Consider the following 19130-nt stretch of genomic DNA (forward strand, 5'->3'; position numbering starts at 1 on the left):
TTCTGCAACACCACAGTTCAAAAGCATCAATTCTTCGGCGCTCAGCTTTCTTCACAGTCCAACACTCACACCCATACAAGACTACTGGAAAAACCATAGTTTTGACTAGATGAGCCTTTGTTAGTAAAATAATGTCTCTGTTTTTTTTTTAATATGCTGTCTAGGTTGGTCATAAACTTCTTCCAAGGAGTAAGCGTCTTTGAATTTCATGGCTGCAGTCACCATCTGCAGTGATGTTGGAGCCCAAGAAAATAAAGTCTGTCACTATTTCCACTGTTTCCCCATCTATTTGCCATGAAGTGATGGGACCAGATGCCATGAACTTCGTTTTCTGAATGTTGAGTTTTAAGCCAACTTTTTCACTCTCCTCTTTCACTTTCATCAAGAGGCTCTTTAGTTCCTCTTCACTTTCTGCCATACTGGTAGTGTCATATGCATATCTGAGGTTATTGATATTTCTCCTGGCAATCTTGATTCCAGCTTATGCTTCATACAGTCTGGCATTTCTCGTGATGTACTCTGCACGTAAGTTAAATAAGCAGGGTGACAATATACAGCCTTAAATTACTCTTTTCCTGATTTGGAACCAGTCCATTGTTCCATGTACGGTTCTAACTGTTGCTTCTTAACCTGCATGCATTATTTCTCAGAAGGCAGGTCAGGTGCTCTGGTACTCCTATTTCTTTAAGAATGTTCCACAGTTTATTGTGATCCACACAGTCAAAGGCTTTGGCGTAGTCAATAAAGCAGAAGTAGATGTTTTTCTGAAACTCTTGATTTTTTGATGATCCAGCGGATGTTGGCAATTTGATCTCTGGTTCCTCTGCCTTTTCTAAATCCAGCTTGAACATCTGGAAGTTCTCAGTTCACGTACTGTTGAAGCCTGGCTTGGAGAATTTTGAGCATTACTTTGTTAGCATGTGAAATGAATGCAATTGTGCAGTCGTTTAAACATTCTTTGGCATTGCCTTTCTTTGGAATGGAATGAAAACTGACCTTTTCCAGTCCTGTGGCCACTGCTTGTGTTTTCCAAATTTGCTAGCATATTGAGTATAGGACTTTAACAGCATCATCTTGTAGGATTTGAACTAGCTAAACTGGGATTCCATCACCTCCACTAGCTTTGTTCCTAATGATGCTTCCTGAGGCCCACTTGACTTCGCATTCCAGGATGTCTGGCTGTAGGTGAGTGATCATACCATCGTGGTTGTCTGAGTCATGAAGATCTTTTTTGTATAGTTCTTCTGTGTATTCCTGCCCACTCTTCTTAATATATTCTGCTTCTGTTAGTTCCATACCATTTCTGTTCTTTATTGTGTCCATCTTTGTATGAAATGTTCCCTTGGTATCTCTAATGTTCTTAAAGAGATCTCTAGTCTTTCCCATTCTATTGTTTTCCTCTATTTCTTTGCATACATTGCAGGCCTTCTTATCTCTTGTTGCTATTCTTTGTAACTCCACATTCAAATGGATATATCTTTCCTTTTCTCCTTTGCCTTTAGCTTCTCTTCTTTTCTCAGCTATTTGTAAGCCTCCTCAGACAACCATTTTCCATTTTTGCATTTCTTTTTCTTAGGAATGGTCTTGATCACTGCCTCCTGTACAATGACACGAACCTCTGTCCATAGTTCTTCAGGCACTCTGTCTATATGATCTAATCCTTTGAATTGGTTTGTCGCTTCCACTGTATAATTATAAGGGATTTGATTTAGGTCATACCTGAATGGTCTAGTGGTTTTCCCTACTTTCTTCAATTTAAGTCTGAATTTGGCAATAAGGAGTTCATGATCTGAGCCACAGTCAGCTCCTAGTCTTATTTTTGCTGACTGTATAGAGCTTCTCCATTTTGGCTGCAAGGAATATAATTATTCTGATTTCAGTGTTGACCATCTGGTGATGTCCATGTGTAGAGTCTTCTCTTGTGTTGATGGAATAGGGCATTTGCTATGACTAGTGTGGTCTCTTGGCAAAACTCTGCTAGCCTTTGTCCTGCTTCATTTTGTACTCCAAGGCCAAATTTGCCTCTTGCTCCAGGTATCTCTTGACTTCCTACCTTTGCATTCCAGTCCCCGATAATGTAAAGGGCATCTTTTTTGGGCGTTAGTTTTAGAAGGTCTTGTAGGTCTTCATAGAACTGTTCAACTTCAGTTTCTTCAGCATTACTGGTCAGGGCATAGACTTGCATTGCTATGATATTGAATGGTTTGCCTTGGAAATGAGCAGAGATCATTCTGTCGTTTTTGAGACTGCATCCAAGTACTGCATTTTCGACTCTTTTGTTGACTCTGATGGCTACTCCATTTCTTCTAAGGGATTCTTGCCCACAGTAGTAGATATAATGGTCATCTGAGTTAAATTCACCCATTCCAGTCCATTTTAGTTCGCTGATTCCTAGAATGTCGACGTTCACTCTTGCCATCTCCTGTTTGACCATTTCCAATTTGCCTTGATTCATGGACCGAACATTCCAGGTTCCTATGCAGTATTGCTCTTTATAGCATCAGACCTTGCTTCCATCACTAGTAACATCCATAACTGGGTGTTGTTTTTGCTTTGGCTCTCTCTATTCTTTCTGGAGTTATTTCTCCACTGATCTCCAGTAGCATATTGGACACTTGCTGACCTGGGGCATTCATCTTTCAGTGTCCTATCTTTTTTCCTTTTCGTACTGTTCATAGGGTTCTCAGGGCAAGAATACTGAAGTGGTTTGCCATTCCCTTCTCCAGTGGACCACGTTTTGTCAGTTTGGTGATCATGTGATCAGTTTGGTTGGTTCCCTGACCAGAGATTAAACCTGTGCCCTCAGCAGTGAAAGTGCAGAATCCTAACCATGAGACCACTTAGGGCAGTCCCTCCCATGGGCTCTTATTGTATACACTGTTTGGCAGCCTAATTTTTAATTTAAGGATATATCATCAGTCCCATAAATGCTGGTGTTTCTCAAGGTTCTCTTCCAGGTTTTTTCTTCTCTCCCTTCACATATTGAATGGAATTATGCCACTTATAGTTTTAGTCACCTTAATGCTTGTTTCCAAATATTTATTCCTGGCCCTGATATACCTCTAGGACCCCAGCCCATATATTTATCATTGCCACCTTGATGCTACCCGGACACGATGCCTAACTTTTCCATAACATTCTTTCTCTCCCTGCCTCCATCTCAGGGAGCAGAAGTATTAGTCATCCCATTTTTCCAAGCTCGAGATTTGACATCATTTTCAGTCCCTTCTCTTTCTCATTCACCTACATCCTGTCAGTCACCTGTTTAATATCTTTTAAACCAATCGACCTTTCTTCATTCTGACTGCCACCTCTGTAATGTCGAGTGACAGTCATGTCTAACTTGGGGTAACCTGATTATCCAGCTGTCCTCCTTTCTTTCACTGTCTCTCCTTACCTTCTAATCGACTTGCCTGACAGGCCCCAGATGGTTTTTGTCCAGTGCAAATCTAAACAGGTCTTACTTACAATTTTCAGTGACTTACCATTGACTTTCATGAAATTAAAAGACGCTTACTCCTTGGAAGAAAAGTTATGACCAACCTAGAGAGCATATTCAAAAGCAGAGACATTACTTTGCCGACTAAGGTCCGTCTAGTCAAGGCTATGCTTTTTCCAGTAGTCATGTATGGATGTGAGAATTGGACTGTGAAGGCTGAGCACTGAAGAATTGATGCTTTTGAACTGTGGTGTTGGAAAAGACTCTTGAGAGTCCCTTGGACTACAAGGAGATCCAACCAGTCCATTCTGAAGAGATCAACCCTGGGATTTCTTTGGAAGGAATGATGCTAAAGCTGAAACTCCAGTACTTTGGCCACCTCATGCAAAGAGTTGACTCTTTGGAGAAGACTTTGATGCTGGGAGTGATTAGGGGCAGGAGAAGAAGGGGACGACAGAGGATGAGATGGCTGGATGGCATCACTGACTCAATGGACGTGAGTCTGAGTGAACTTGGGGAGTTGGTGATGGACAGGGAGGCCTGGTGTGCTGCGGTTCATGGGGTCGCAAAGAGTCGGACACGACTGAGCAACTGAACTGAACTGAACTGACCATTGACTTCAGAATAAATCCAAACTCTCGTAGGGCTCATATGATCTGGCCTCTTCCTGTGCCCTGCTCACCTTGTTGGTCACCTCCCCACTTACATTTGACTCCCACCCAAACATAGCCAATGGCCCTGAGTTCCTCGAACATGCCGGTCCCTCACTGACACCTGTTTGCCTTGGTACATTCTGTCTCCCCGTCTCTGCTTCATTCTTAGATCACTTCAGTGATGCTTCTCCCATGAATTGGGTCTGCTTTCCTTTCTACGTGTTCCCAGAGCATCTCACACATACCTTTATCCTAGTGTAGCATTGCTCGTACTGCAATAGCCTGTGTGTGACCACCAACACCACCATTGCCACCACCAGACTGAGAGCTCCCTGAGGGCAAGAATTAGGGAGAACACAGAATGTGGCACCTGATAGAAGCCACATATTGGAACAAAAAGTGAATGTGTAGGTGACCCTTGGTTAACATGTATTGGAACTGTGGGAGGCCACTTATATGCAGATTTAAAGAAAAATTATGGTACCTGCATTTTCATTTTACAAATCTTTAAATGAACTAAGTGTGGGGAAAATTTTATGTTGACTAGAGATCACAACATGTGGAATCAGAAGGGCTCAAGTCCTGTTTCCATCCAGGTGGTTTCAGCTTCTTGCTTGCGAGTGAGTCACTCATCTATTCCTTGGTTTTTGAGGCAGAGATGAGAATATGCAGATTTTGACGGGGAGTCTGTACTCAGGCACCCCTAACTCCTGCATTGTTCAAGGATCAGCTGGAGTCAGAAACCCAGGAAGTCCGTAATGCTGAAGAGGTGGCCTGTTCCTGAATTCTAGGACTTTTAATGGTCAAGTCAGAAGCTTCAAATGCCTTGAGGGGTCAGGCTGGTTCCGAGGTCATGTAAGCAGTTTTTAGGGCCTAGCTGTGGCAGTTTGAGATCCTGTGCTGCTAGGGAACAAAGCAGAGTGACGAGGGCCAGGGTATGCCCTCTGCTTTCGTCCGAGCTTCGTCCCGTTTGAGGTGTTCTGTAGACTCAGTGACATGTTGCAGTTGGTTTGAGTGAGTTGGAGGCTTGGACAAGGCCTGATTCCTCAGTGGGATAGGAGCAGGCATGGAGCTCTCTGGAGTGAGATGCTTGGATTTGGGGCCTGCAGGACACCCAAGGGTGCTCATCTTGCCTCTCTTGCAGCTGGTTAATCCAGCCACTTTTAAGCTCATTAAAGGAGGACCTTCTGGTCTTTGTGAATCTCTCTCACTTTGGAGTCCTGTCTTCTTTATCCACATGCTTCAGAGGAGCAAAAATAAACACTGCTGAGGACCCAAATGCCTGGTGACTCTCTCTGATACTCTTTTGTTTGCTCTCTTGACTTTACACCTGTTGAATGTAACTGTGTTCATGCTGATTTGCATGGGCTATGTCTTGGGTCTACAGTGATAATGTTACTTTGTCTAACGGGGCCCATAGATTGGAGCCTTTCCAGACGCCCAGCCTCTTCACAAATCTAAACCTAAGTCAGCCTACACTTACAGCAAACAGTTGTCAAGGAAACAAACCAATCACAGGCCTCTAACTCAGCTTTACTATTATCTTACCCTTGAAAATATGACCCACCAATCTTATAAGGAATTCCCGTCCTCCTAACCCATCATGCTCTCCCTCCCCGTTGTCATTTCAAACACTTTATAAAACTCTTGCTTGTCCAGAATCCTTTGGAAAGAGTGTTCCACTGCTCATGAGGCCCTTTACTCTCCCAATTCAGAGGCTGTATTCCGTTGGATAAAATACATCACACTTGTTACTGAGTTATTTTAGTTTTGTCATTGAATATTGGTGACAAGATGGGATCTGAAGACAGGTGCTGAAGATTGCAGAATCAGTTCCTAGATGCAGATGAAGTTTCCACCAGAGCCCTCTTGGTTTGCTGGCTCTTGGGCCACTCTGCTTCCGGCGGAATTCTGCTTCTTTTGCATTCTGAGCTCTTTGAGTTCATTTGACCTAATTCTTGCAGGCAGATAATTGAATTGTGAGAGACTCTAGGTTTTCAGGGTGAGACTTAAGGTTTCAGGAACTGTGTGCACAAGGAGCTAGAAGCAGGTAAATCCTCTTTAATTAGAGAGGATTATTTCAAGGGAAAATAATAGATACTCTTCAATCTAAGTGAAGCAAGATGGCAGCCATTAGGGGACTCACAAAACTACCAGGTAAGCCTTTATAGCATAAACCACAGGTGAACTTGGGGCAATAAGAGAAGAAACTCAGATATTTTTGACCAACAGCACATCAAAATCTAAGTAGGCACTGGTCAGACTACTAAAAACCATCAAGGCATCCTGCACTATAAATAAATCTTTTTTCAGTTGAGGTAAATTTGGTACATAACACAGTAGTCTCAGAGTATAACATAATAATTCGATTTTGGCATATACTACATTGTTATGTAAGTCTAGTTTTCCACCCATCACCATACAACTTCACCATTTTTGCCCGTCTCCAACCCCTTTCCCCTCTGATAACCATTGATCTGTTCTTTGTGTCTATGAGTTTTGTTTGTTCATTCGTTTTTAGATTCCATATATAAAGTAAAATCATACAGTGTTCGATGATTTTATGCAGCAGACCCTGATTCGATTCCTGGGTCGAGAAGATCCTCTGGAGGAGGGATAGGCTACCCATTCTGGTATTATTGGGCTTCCCTTGTGGCTCAGCTGGTAAAGAATCCACCTGCAATGAGGGAGACCTGGGTTTGATCCCTTGGTTGGGAAGATCCCTTGGAGAAGGGAAAGGCTACCCACTCCAGTATTCTGGCCTGGCGAATTCCATGGACTGTATAGACCATGGGGTTGCAAAGAGTTGGACACAACTGAGCAACTTTCACTTTCACTTTCTTCCATGCAGTATTTGTCTTTGCCTGATTCATCTGACTTAGCATAATATCCTCAAGGTCCATCCCTGTTGTTGTCAATACCAAGATTTCATTCTTGCTTATAGTGGAACAGTATTCCTGTGTGTGTGTGTGTGTGTGTGTGTGTGTGTGTGTACACACATGCTGCTGCTGCTGCTGCTGCTGCGTCACTTCAGTCGTGTCCGACTCTGTGTGACCCCATAGACAGCAGCCCACCAGGCTCCCCCGTCCCTGGGATTCTCAGCTACATCTTCTTTATCCATTCATCTGTCAGTGTATCCTTAGGTTGCTTCCATATCTTGGCTAGTGTAACTAATGCTGCTGTGTACAGTGGGGTACATACATCTTTTTAAATTAGTATTTTTTTTTCCCTCAGAATAAATACCCAGGAGTAGAATTGCCAGGTCATTGAATATTTCTATCTTTAGTTTTCTGAGTAACCTCCATACTGTTTTCCATAGTGGCTGCACCAGTTTACACTCCCACCAGTAGTACACAATGGTTCCCTTTTCTCCACGTCCTTGCCAACACTTGTTATTTATTGTCTCTTTTATAATAGCTGTTCTGATGGGTGTGAGATATCTCAGTATGGTTTTGATTTGCATTTCCTGAGCTTAGTGATGATGAACATCTTTTCATGTGGTTGTTGGCCATGATTATGTCTTCCTTGGGATGATGTCTTTCCAGATCTCTGTTGTTTTTAAATTGGATTGTTTGGAGTTTTTGTTGTTGCTGTTTTTGAGTTATATGAGTTCTTTTTATTTTGGATATTAGTCCCTTGTTATATTTATGATTTGCAAATATTCCCTCTCATTCAGTAGCTTGCTCTTTGTCAGTTTCCTTTGCTGTGCAGCTTTTTAGTTTGTCATTTGATTATTTTTGCTTTTGTTGCAGTTGTCTTTGGAGTCAGATCCAAAAATACATCCCAAAGAGTGATGTCAAGGAGCTTACCATATATGTTTTTTTTTTTTCTAGGAGTTTGATAGTTTCTGGTCTTACATTCAAGTCTTTAATGAATTTTGAGTTAATTTCTATATATCGTGTGAGATAGTGGTCCAATTTCATCCTTTTGCATATGGCTGTCCAGTTTTCTCAATACCATTTATTGAGGAGGCTGTCCTTTCCCAATTGTACACTATTGTCTCCTTTGTTGTAACTTAATTGACTATATATGCATAGGTTTATTTCTGGGTTCTGTTGTATTCCATTGATCTATATGTCTATTTTTATGCCAATACAATACTGTTTCAATTAGTAAAAATTTGTAATATAGTTTGCAATCAGGTAACATGATATTTCCAGCCTTGTTCTTCTTTCTCAAAGTTACTTGGACTGTTTGGTGTCTTTTGTGGTTCCATAGTAATTTTAGAATTATTTATTCTAGTTGTGTGAAAAGTGCCATTGAAATTTTGACAGGAATTGCATTGAATTTATAGATTGCTTTGGGTAATGTGGACATTTTGACACTACTAATTCTTCTAATATGTGAGCATGGAATATCTTTTCCATTGACATGTGTCTGTTTTGATTTATTTCATCAATACCTTTTCTAGATATAGGTCTTTCACCATCTTGGTCAAATTTATTCCTAGTTATTTTATTTTTTGATGTCATTGTAAGTAGGGTTGTTTTCTTAATTTCTCTTTCTGATAGTTTATTAGTGTGTAGAAAGACAAAAGGTTTTTGCGTATTGATTTTGCATCCTGCACTTTGAATCTGTTTGTTCTATTTTTTGTAGAGTCTTCAGTGTTTCCTCTGAATCATGTCATGTCATCTGCATGGTGACAGCTTTACTTCTTCCTTCCCAATTTAGATGTCTTTCTTTTTCTTGCCTAATGGCTCTGGCCAGGACTTCCAGTAGAATACCTGTCAGCCTGTATTTACTGGAATTGATTGTTGTGGAAGCACACATCAGTTACAGTCCTTCAGATCATCTTTAGGTGGCTTTCCTTACACTAGAAGACAGGCCTTGCTGGCCTTATAAGGAAATTCCCATCCTCTTAGCTAGTCATGCGCTGTTTCTTTGTTACCTCTTGCCTAGATACTCACTCTTGCCTGAAGCCACTCGGGAAGAATGCTCTCCTGTTTCATAGGTGCTGTGCTCCCCCAGCCTATGGATTGTTTCCTCTTGAGGAAAGGACATCAGATTGGTTGCTAAATTGTTTGTCATTTGACAATAGTAAACTTGAAATGTTGAAACAGAATGGAAAGAACTCCAAATTTTGAATTAGGAGATTGAAATTAGGCTCTGGGTTCTTTAGCTTGGGTACAGCAGGGATACTGAACTCCAGGCCATGGACTGGTACTGGTCCTTGACCTGTTAGAAACAGATCCGCCCGGCGGAGAGTGAGTGGCAGGCAAGTGAGCAAAACTTCACCTGTATTTACATCTGCTCCCCATTGCTCACACTGTTGCCTAAGCTCTGCCTTCTATCAGATCAATAGTGGCCTTAGATTCTCATCGAAATGTGAACCCTATTGTGAACTGAGCATGCTAGGGATCTAGGTTGTATACTCCTTATGGGAATCAATCCCCAAACCACCCACCCCCCACTCACCCTGGTCCGGGGAAAGATTGTCTTCCATAAAACTGGCCCCTAGTGCCAGAAAGGTTGGAGATTGCTGTGGTACAGTATGGTCTTATTTTAGGCAATTTGAATTAAAGTATTGAGTATAAAATATTAAGTCACTCAATGTAAAAAATTTGAAATAATTTAATTCTCCCCCCAGATTTATCAAGATTTGCATTATTTAAAGCTGTTTAGATCTATTGAATTATAAGCTGTGTTTATTTTATTGAAATATTTCCACTTCAGCTGGTGAACAGAAATATCTAAAACCTTCTGTTATGGGACTGGTCTTAAAATATAAATCTCAGTTAGATTTTGCAAAATCTTCAGGAAGTCGTCTGTTGCATAAAAGACAGTCTTTCTGTCCTAGGTAAATTTTCTGTCTTGTCTTCTCTTGATTAGTCTAACTTAGTTGCCCCGTGGCATGTGGGCTCTTCATTCCCTGACTAGGGATCCAACACGTGTCCCCTGCATTGGAAGGTGGATTTTTAACCACTGGATCACTAGGAAAATCCTAGAAATTATTTTTAAAATGGAAGTGGTAAGATTGAGGAAATATGTAAGTTCCCTCTTTATTAAAGGATCAGAACATTAAGTAATAATCAGACAGTTTTTTAAAAGAAATTTAAATCATCTCTTCCAGGGCTTCCTTTCCCCCAGTTATGAAATGAATGTGATAATAACAAATAGTTCTTTTAATCAGGGCTAAAAATCTTTAAAACTCCAAATTATTCAGATGGACTATAAGTCACTTTCACAGAATTGTGCAAGTTTAAGGTAACAGGAACTTTAGGGTCATATAGGAGAGGGTATATTGATAATACTTTCCTTATTTGTTTTAAAAGCTGAAAATATGTGTCCTTCTGAACTGTGGAGGTATCTTAAAACACGATGCCATGAATTTAAGACATTTTTATTAGCAACGGAGTGATTAGTTATAAAAGCATTTAATTTAAAAATTAAGCCTGCTATTGGAGAAAATAACAGTTTTAATCAATTATGGAATAGAATGGTTACAGGTAAAACCTCAACTGTGAGAAGACTGAAAAATGACTATTTTGACTCACCATATCTTTTCAGATTTAGAGGATGCATATGTCTTTGCTGCTTAAGGGTAGTATTCTGGCTTGGCAAACTAGAGCAGATGGGCAAAAATTGGAATAAGGATGGAAAATTATTCTGGGTCATGGCTGCTGCTGCTGCTGCTGCTGCTAAGTCACTTCAGTCGTGTCTGACTCTGTGCGACCCCATAGATGGCAGCCCACCAGGCTCCCCTGTCCCTGGGATTCTCCAGGCAAGAACACTGGAGTGGGGTGCCATTTCCTTCTCCAATGCATGAAAGTGAAAAGTGAAAGTGAACTCAGTCGTGTCCAATTCTTAGCAACCCCATGGAACGCAGCCCACCAGGCTCCTCCATCCATTGGATTTTCCAGGCAAGAGTACTGGAGTGGGGTGCCATTGCCTTCCCCGTCTGGGTCATGGATTTGTACAAATTAGGGAACTTGGAGGGACCTGAAACAGTGGCCATGCCATTGGATTAAAGATAGACTCTCTCAAGTTCTTTATGATCCAGCTGAACTCTAAAATCCCAGCGAAGGTGAAATATCATATTTCACCATTTCTGCTTAAGGGTGTCTGGTTTTTTTACAATTCAGCTGGGGTTTTATTTATTTATTTAATTGGAGGCTAATTACTTTACAGTATTGTAGTGTTTTTTGCCATACATTCACATGAATCAGCCATGGGTGTACATGTGTTCCCCATCCTGACCCTCCCTCCCACCTCCCTCCCATCCCATCCCTCAGGTTCATTCCAGTGCACCAGCCCTGAGCACCCTGTCTCATGCATCGGACCTGGACTGGCAATCTATTGCATATATGATAATATACATGTTTCAATGCTATTCTCTCAAATCATCCTACCCTTGCCTTTTCCTACAGAGTCCAAAAGTCTGTTCTTTACATCTTTGTGTCTTTTGCTATCTCTCATATAGGTCATCGTTACCATCTTCCTAAATTTTCTATATGTATGTGTTAATATACCGTATTGGTGTTTTTCTTTCTGGCTTACTTCACTCTGTATAATAGGCTTCAGTTTCATCCACCTCATTAGAACTGATTCAAATGCATTCTTTTTAACGGCTGAGTAATACTCCATTGTGCATATGTACCACAGCTTTCTTACCCATTCGTCTGCTGATGGACATCTATGTTGTTTCCATGTCCTGGCTATTGTAAACACTTCAGCTGGGGCTTTGAGCCTCTCAACCTAATTAATAGATAACTTCTCTCTTGTCATTTTGTATACTATCCTAGCCTCTGCTCCTGGGTCAGAATATAACCAAAATAATGTTTTATTATGGAATCTTTCTCATGAAATGTCTCAGAGCTTAGACAGTTTGTTCCTGCATATGGCAGAAAACCCAGAAATACCTTTACTGAGGCTGGGCTTGGGACTTGCAGGAGGTGAAGTCAAAGGGTAGAAGAGGGTGGTTGGGAGCAGGAAAAGATATCGGATGACTCCTCTTACAGATGCCCATCCAGACTCTGCCTAACTAGGTGGTTTGAAGATTAACCTGGAGGAGAAGTTCTTGGCTTCTACTTGCCTTGTTCCCATTGGTCAGTTTGTACCTCCCGTTTGACAAACACATTAACACAGAAGTAGGCAAGTTAGTGTCTGCCATCTCATGCTTTAGTCTTTGTCAAAAACAGATTCTGTAGTTCTTTGGGGGCAAAGAGGTCTCATTCACTTTTATATAACCCTCTTAACTATCAGCATCCTTGGTATGTAGTAGGTGATCGCTTTTTTCCCCTGGTGGCTCAGACGCTAAAGCGTCTGCCTGTAATGTGGGAGACCTGGGTTTGATCCCGGCGTCAGGAAGATCCCCTGGAGAAGGAAATGGCAACCCACTCCAGTACTCTTGCCTAGGAAATCCCATGGACAGAGGAGCCTGGTAGGGCTCCATGGGGTTGCAAAGAGTCGGACACAACTGAGCAACTTCACTTATCACTTTCACTATAGCTGACATTCAATGTTGTATTATTTTTCAGGCATGCAATATAGTAGTTCAACATTTGTATGCATAACACACTGATCATCACGATATGTCTAGTAACCATCTGTCACTATACAAAAATGTTGCAGTACTGTTGACTATATTCCCTATGAAGTGCATGCCTATGACTTATAACTGGAAGTTAATACCTCTTAAATCCCCTTCACTTGTATTGCGCAGTCCCCTGCCCACCTTCCCTTTGGTGAACATCAGTTTATTCTCTGCATCCACATGAATGTTTCTGTTTTGTTTTGCTTGTTTGTTTTGTTTTCTAGATTCCATATATTAGTGAAATCATATGGTGTTTGTCTTTCTCTTTCTGACTTAGCATAATGCCCTCTTGGTTCACCCAAGTTGTTGCAGATGGCAAGATTTCGTTCTTTTCTTATGACTGAGTAATGTATTCAGTGAGCCTGTATGTGTTTATACTATTCTCTTTTTCCCTTCCGTTCTTCTATTGATGGACAAAGATTGTTTTTGCATGTTGGCTGTTTGCTGCAGTGATCATAAGGGTGCGTGTGTGTGTGTGTGCAGGCTAAGTAACTTCAGTCATGTCTGACTCTTTGCCACCCTGCGGACTATGGCCCGCCAGGCTCCTCTGTCCACGGGATTCTTCAGGCAAGAATACTGGAGTGGGTTGCCATGCCCTCCTCCAGAGGATCTTCCTGACCCAGGGATCAAGCCCACATTTCTTATATCTCCTGCATTGGCAGGCAGGTTGTTTTCCACTAGTACCACCTGGAAAGCCCACAGGGTGCATATATCTTTTCAATCAGTATTTTTGTTTTCTATGGATAAATACCCAGATGTGAAATCACTGGGTCATATGGTAGTTCTGTTTTTAATTTTTTGAGAAAACTCCATGCTGTTTTCCATAGTGGCTGTCCCAGTTTGCATTCACACCAACAGTGCATGAGGGTTTCCTCTTCTCAATATCCTCACCAATAAGTATTTGTTGGTTATTATCAGAAAGACATTCTGATAGGTGTGAGATGATCTCTCACTGTGGTTTTGATTTTCATTTCCCTGATGATGAGTGCTGTTGAGCTCTTTTCATGTGTCTGTTGACCATCTGTATGCCTTCCTTGATGAGAAGTATCTACTCGGGCCCTCTTCCCATTTCTTAATCAGATTTCTGTTTGTTATGAGTTGTGTGGATTCTTTGTATATTTTGGATATTAGCCTCTTATCAGATACATGATTTGCAATTATCTTTTCCTGTTCAGTAGGCTGCCTTTTGGTTTTATTGATTGCTTTCTTTGCTGTACAAAAGCTTTTTAGTTTTGACGTATTCCCATTTATTTATTCTTGCTTTTGCTTGTAAAATCCATAGGAGTCCTGCAATGTGTGGCCTGAAACCCTTTTTGGCCTCTGTGTGTTCAAAGGATGAGATAAAATACTCTCTTTGGGAAAAACAAAAACCAAAACTTACTGTTTTTTAAAAGGGTTAAATTTTAATAAAATTGAAATTCCTGTTTTAAATTGTTTAGAAATTAGAAGGGCCTTGTCATTAGGTCTCCAAGTAGGGTAGTTTCTAAATGCAGTGTTTAAAATAATATTATTAGTATAGAAACCTGAAACGTGCATCCCAACACAAAAGTAGTTTGCTTTCACTGAGCTAATTTGGACTAAGTCTCCAGGTATTTCCTTAACACTAGTTGCAAAATATTGAGCTTGGGAGGAATTTTTATAAAAGGATTCTAATTATCATCATGAGTAGCTCCCATTCCATGGTATGCCTCCAGTTGGCAAGCAGTAAAAGAGCATCTTGTTCAATACCCTCATGAGCTTGGAATATTATCTCCATTGTACAGATAAGGAAACCAAGGTCCAGATAATGGATGTAATTGGTCTAAGGACACATACCTCACATACATGCAAGCAGAGCTATCTCACTTGAAAACCATTGTTTGGGGAAACTTGACCAGTATTCAAGTAGCTGTAGAACTTTTTGCAAGCAGCTACTATGTCTAAGGAAATGTCAGACACTGATGGCAACCTTTCATGTGGTATGTCTTCTTGCCTGACGCTGGACGCTTTGAAAACTGAAACTAAAGAAAGGATCTTGGTGTTTCTAATTCATTTTTTTCTCAGCTCTGCTCCTACTTCCCATTTTACCCCTCTTATAGGAAAGCATTCCTATGGTTTTGCTTTAGAAGTTTCTGATGACCACTTGGCAAATAGCCCCGCCAAACTATTCTCGTATTTTAGAAAAATGCTTTCTGAGATGCCTCACAAACTGGCACTTACACTGACTTCAACCTGTACCCATAAGAGAGGAACTTGTCTGTATTGTCACCACAATATACTGCACAGTCAGAGCCTGATTCACTGTGTCACATGAATATTTTGACTGGATAACAGTAGCCATCTGCATTTGCTGAATTTCTTACTGATTTTGGTTTTCGTATTTCATTTTTCATGTAAAGAAGAGCTATTTTATCCTAAAGCAAGTTTGTCAGAGGTTTGGCATGGCTCAAACACTATAATGTTTCAATTGCTGAATGTATATAAGTCTTTCATTTTGCATATGTGTGTCTTTGTATTGAATACAGATTCATTTTAACTTGGGAATGTTTATGATACTCTCTAGACTTGATTTCTGTTAGATTTCCTAAATTAATTAGTAGAGTTCATCATAGGATGATGGGGCTAATCTAGTGATTTCTTTGGGTGCAGTATAGACAGGTGTGTGTGTATGTGTGTGTGTGTGAGTGAGAGAGAGAGAGAGAGAGTGGGGGGGGGAGAGGGATACTAAGCATACTTAGGATTTGGAATTTATAAAAATTATTTGTCCCTTAGTTTTCAGATTCACTTAAATTTCTTTCTTATTAAAGGAATAATGTATCATTATTTTAATGAAGGTAGATGAGCACCCAAAAGAAAAAAAAAATGACATCTTAATGTTAGTCATTGTTAAGATTTTGGTTCACTTGGTCTCAACTTTGTATTTGTGTGTGTGTACATTTATACATATATCTGATTTGGCAAAATTGAGCCTATGCTGTAAATATTCTGGAGATTACTTTTTCAAATCTATTTGTTCATTAAATACTCTTGCATAACTTTTTCATAGTTTTATTTTGGGCTGTGCTGGGTGTTTGTTGGCGAGTGGGCTTTTCTCTGTTTATGGTGACTGGGGGCTACTCTCTAGCGGTGCACAGGCTTCTCATTGTGGTGGCCTCTCTTACTGCAGAGCCTGGGCTTCAGTAATTGCCTCACACGGGCTCAGGAGTTGCAGCTCCTGAGCTCTAGAATGCAGCCTCAGCTGTGGCGCGTCGGCTTAGTTGCTCTGTGGCGTGTGGAATCCTACCAGATCAGGGGTCAAACTCATGTCTCCTACATTGGCAGGTGGATTCTTTACCACTGAGCCTCTAGGGAAGCTCTATAATATGTTTAATGTTTGTAAAATTTAGGTTTTTATTATTACTTTCTCCTTATTCTGTGTCTGGAATTGTTTTGGTTGCACTGCATGTGGGATCTCAGTTCTCTGATCAAGGTTGAACCTGCACCCCCTGCCTTGGAAGTGCAGAGTCTTAACCACAGCACCATCAGGGAAACCTCCTCTTTATTTTGTAACCTGGCAGCAACTGCCAGATAGAAAGAGACTTTTTCAGTTTTGAACTACTCATCAGCCCTCTTCCCCACAGTCGTCAGTGGTGTGTGTTTTCTACGGCTTGCTGCTCTGCTCTGTGACCCAGCCCCCACCAGAGAACACTGTGGAACTGTTGGCTGCTGACGGTTCGTCTCCCTTTCCTGTTTCTCTTGCAGGAGACAGAGCATGTGGTGTCCAGCCAGTCGGAGTGTCAAGGGAGACCGGGAACACCAACTCAGGAGAGGGCACACACCCCCACCTCCAGGTGCCAAGAAACTGTGCGAGTTCAACCAAGGTGGGCCCTTTGTTGTCACAAGTTGCTGTGGGCCTGGGGTTCCTCTCCCAGACCAGTAGCACCTGTGCTTGTTACCCCCACACAAGAGGCAAGGCTTTCTCACGCTCATTGGCATCACTTTGAAGTCAGAGAAGCTCTTTAATGGGGGCTAGAAGGAGAATCATTGAGTCTAAGAGAAATATAAACAACCTACTTTCTCTCCCTTCAGTCAGAAGATAATCAGCCTTAAGGCTCAGAGAAGAGTAGAGACCTTCCTGCCCTGAGAAAGAGAAATGCTGATATCATCTTGTCCTCTTTCATTCCATGCTAGAGATGATTAGCTTTTCTTCTGTGATCATGGTAATTAGTAATAATAGTGTAGGCATCAAGCCAATTGCTTCTCATATATTCTGTCATTTAGCTCTCATCCCTTCCCTGATGGGACTTAGCAGCAGCAGCAGCAGCAGCCTTCCCCAGAAAGTGGATACTCTTAGCCTCATTTTATGGAGAAGGACCCTGAGGCTGAGACATTGAGGCACTTGCCTGATATTGCACAAGTGAAAAAGGCTGAACCAGAATTTGAACCTACAAATGTCTGATTGCAGCATAGCAGGTGTGGCTTCTTTGCTGATCCAGGTGATCATTTCTCTAAGCCCCGAAGTGGCCCTGGGCTGGCCTCTCTGGTCTCCTAGACCTGCAGGAGACAACTCCTGGGTCCAGGGCAAGAACATGGGTGAAGGCTGACTGTAGCAAGGTTGACATGGCATTCAGTGGGAGCCTGGCCTTGCAGCTGTCTATGGAAAGTCTCTTCTGGAAGTAAACAGAAGAAAGAATTCAACCACTAGTTGTGTCAGCTGTCTTTGTAGGATCTTGTGTACAGTGTAATCATAGCTCCCAGGAGAAAGGGAGGGCTGGGCTTCTGGCATGACCTTTCAAAATTTTTTCTAAGGCAGCAGAGTCTAAATGAATCAACAACAGACAAGATTGGCTGTACTATGAAATGTGCTTTTATTTAAAATTAATTTTTATCAGACTATAGTTAATTTACAATGTTGTCTTATTTTCTGGTCTACAGCAAAGTGAATTAGTATGCCTATTTCCATTCTTTTTAGATTCTTTTCTCATTTAGGTCATTACAGAGAATTGTGAAGAGTTCCCTGTGTTCTACAGTAGGCCCTTATTAGTTATCTATTTTATATATAGTGAAATTGTGTTTTTAAATATTCAGCATACTACATTTAGAATCATAGCGCCTCAGATGGTTGATAGAGATCCTGAAATTAAGGTGATCTATTATCTGGTTGGATTCTTGGATATCTTTTCTCACCTTCTTTGCTGGTTGCCATCTCTTGTCTGTTTATTCTTACCTGACCTTGATGAGACTCAGTCCCGTTGTTTCTCTGCTGATCAGAATACTCACCCTCCTGCTGGAAACCTCATTATAGCAAAGCTGTTTTACAGCCAGTTTAGACAGTGACCCTGTCTTATCCTACTAGACCGGTGACTGCCTCTCTCAGGAATAATAAGGCCAACTCTATTCCTATGCCTATTTCAAAACTGTAAAAAAAGACACAACAAAATGCACAACAGACAAAATGAAAACAACAAACAAAATGCACATTCATATTTGTATGGAATGCATGGTTCCCTTTGGGATGAATATTCCACAGAGGCTGATGGGGAAAATGAGGTGAGTAATTCACCTTCTCAAAGATGCCAGATGTTTGGTAAAATTAAGACCACTTTATATCCCATCTACAGTGGAAAGGGTAAATGGTATTATTGCTGCTATCAGAGGGCAAGTCAGAAATATAATAGGATTCCATGGTGGGGATTATTCACTTATGACTAGTAAGAACTAAGAGGGTTGAATTAGAGAAGTCCTCGTGAGGAAACAGACAGGCTAGCCCCTCTTATACTTGAGAATGGGGAGTTACAGTTCATTTGGATTCTCAGATCTATGGCACTTTTCTTCAGAAAATAAGAGATGCACATATACGCGTAAGTTTGTGTAACGTTTTAGGAGGTTCCTGACCTCTTCTGCATGTCAGAAAAAGGAGCCAGATACTTTGGTCACTGGGCAGCCTTCCTTGTTGAGTCAAGATAGTCTCCCCAACAGAGTGGCCACTTCTTGCAGAAACAGATCTGGTCTGTCTTCCTCTACACTTCAGCAGGTCTCCCTGGGACCCCAAATACCTTGTTGTTCTTTTATTCTTTTTCCTTTCTAGCCTCCATGTTCCACTTTGCTTTCTCATCTAGCAGCATTCCGGAATTGTCTATGCATCAGTGCTGACAATCACAGGATCTGGTGTCAAGTTGCAGATCAGGAGCTGTGAAGCCAGTTATGTCTGGCGTATTATGTTTAGTATTTAGATTGGTATGGGAACTTTAAACTACAGAGTTATTTGTCACAACCATGGTGACGTCACGCAGGATCATTCTAATGGAACTTAAAAAAAATCTCAAAATATTACAGGGATTGTGAAATTTGATGAACTGGTGAAATGCGATCTGAGGCTAAAAACAACTTTTAGTCAGGTAGCTCACTTTCCTGATATCCTTCTCTTCCGTTTCAAGCCAGCATACGGCCTGGTCCAGGCATATCATGCTCAGTAAGATCTTGATAGAGACATGGTACTGTAACAAGATACTCCAGGGCTCAGTCTGGCTCAAAGTGAGGAAATAAG

General features: G+C 41.2%; 1 protein-coding gene across 5 annotated transcripts in view; it reads left to right on the forward strand.

Annotated features, from left to right (window-relative positions):
* Positions 1-19130, forward strand: part of FAM13C (family with sequence similarity 13 member C) — a 137016-nt gene that overhangs the window by 43744 nt on the left and 74142 nt on the right. For all 5 annotated transcript variants that reach the window (XM_068982561.1, XM_068982564.1, XM_068982562.1 and 2 more), the window contains one exon: positions 16346-16464. In XM_068982561.1, the coding sequence (XP_068838662.1) occupies positions 16346-16464 (119 nt within the window). The remainder of the gene's footprint in view (positions 1-16345; positions 16465-19130) is intronic.

This window comes from Capricornis sumatraensis, chromosome 10 (assembly GCF_032405125.1).
Source record: "Capricornis sumatraensis isolate serow.1 chromosome 10, serow.2, whole genome shotgun sequence".
In the NCBI taxonomy this organism is placed as follows: domain Eukaryota; kingdom Metazoa; phylum Chordata; class Mammalia; order Artiodactyla; family Bovidae; genus Capricornis; species Capricornis sumatraensis.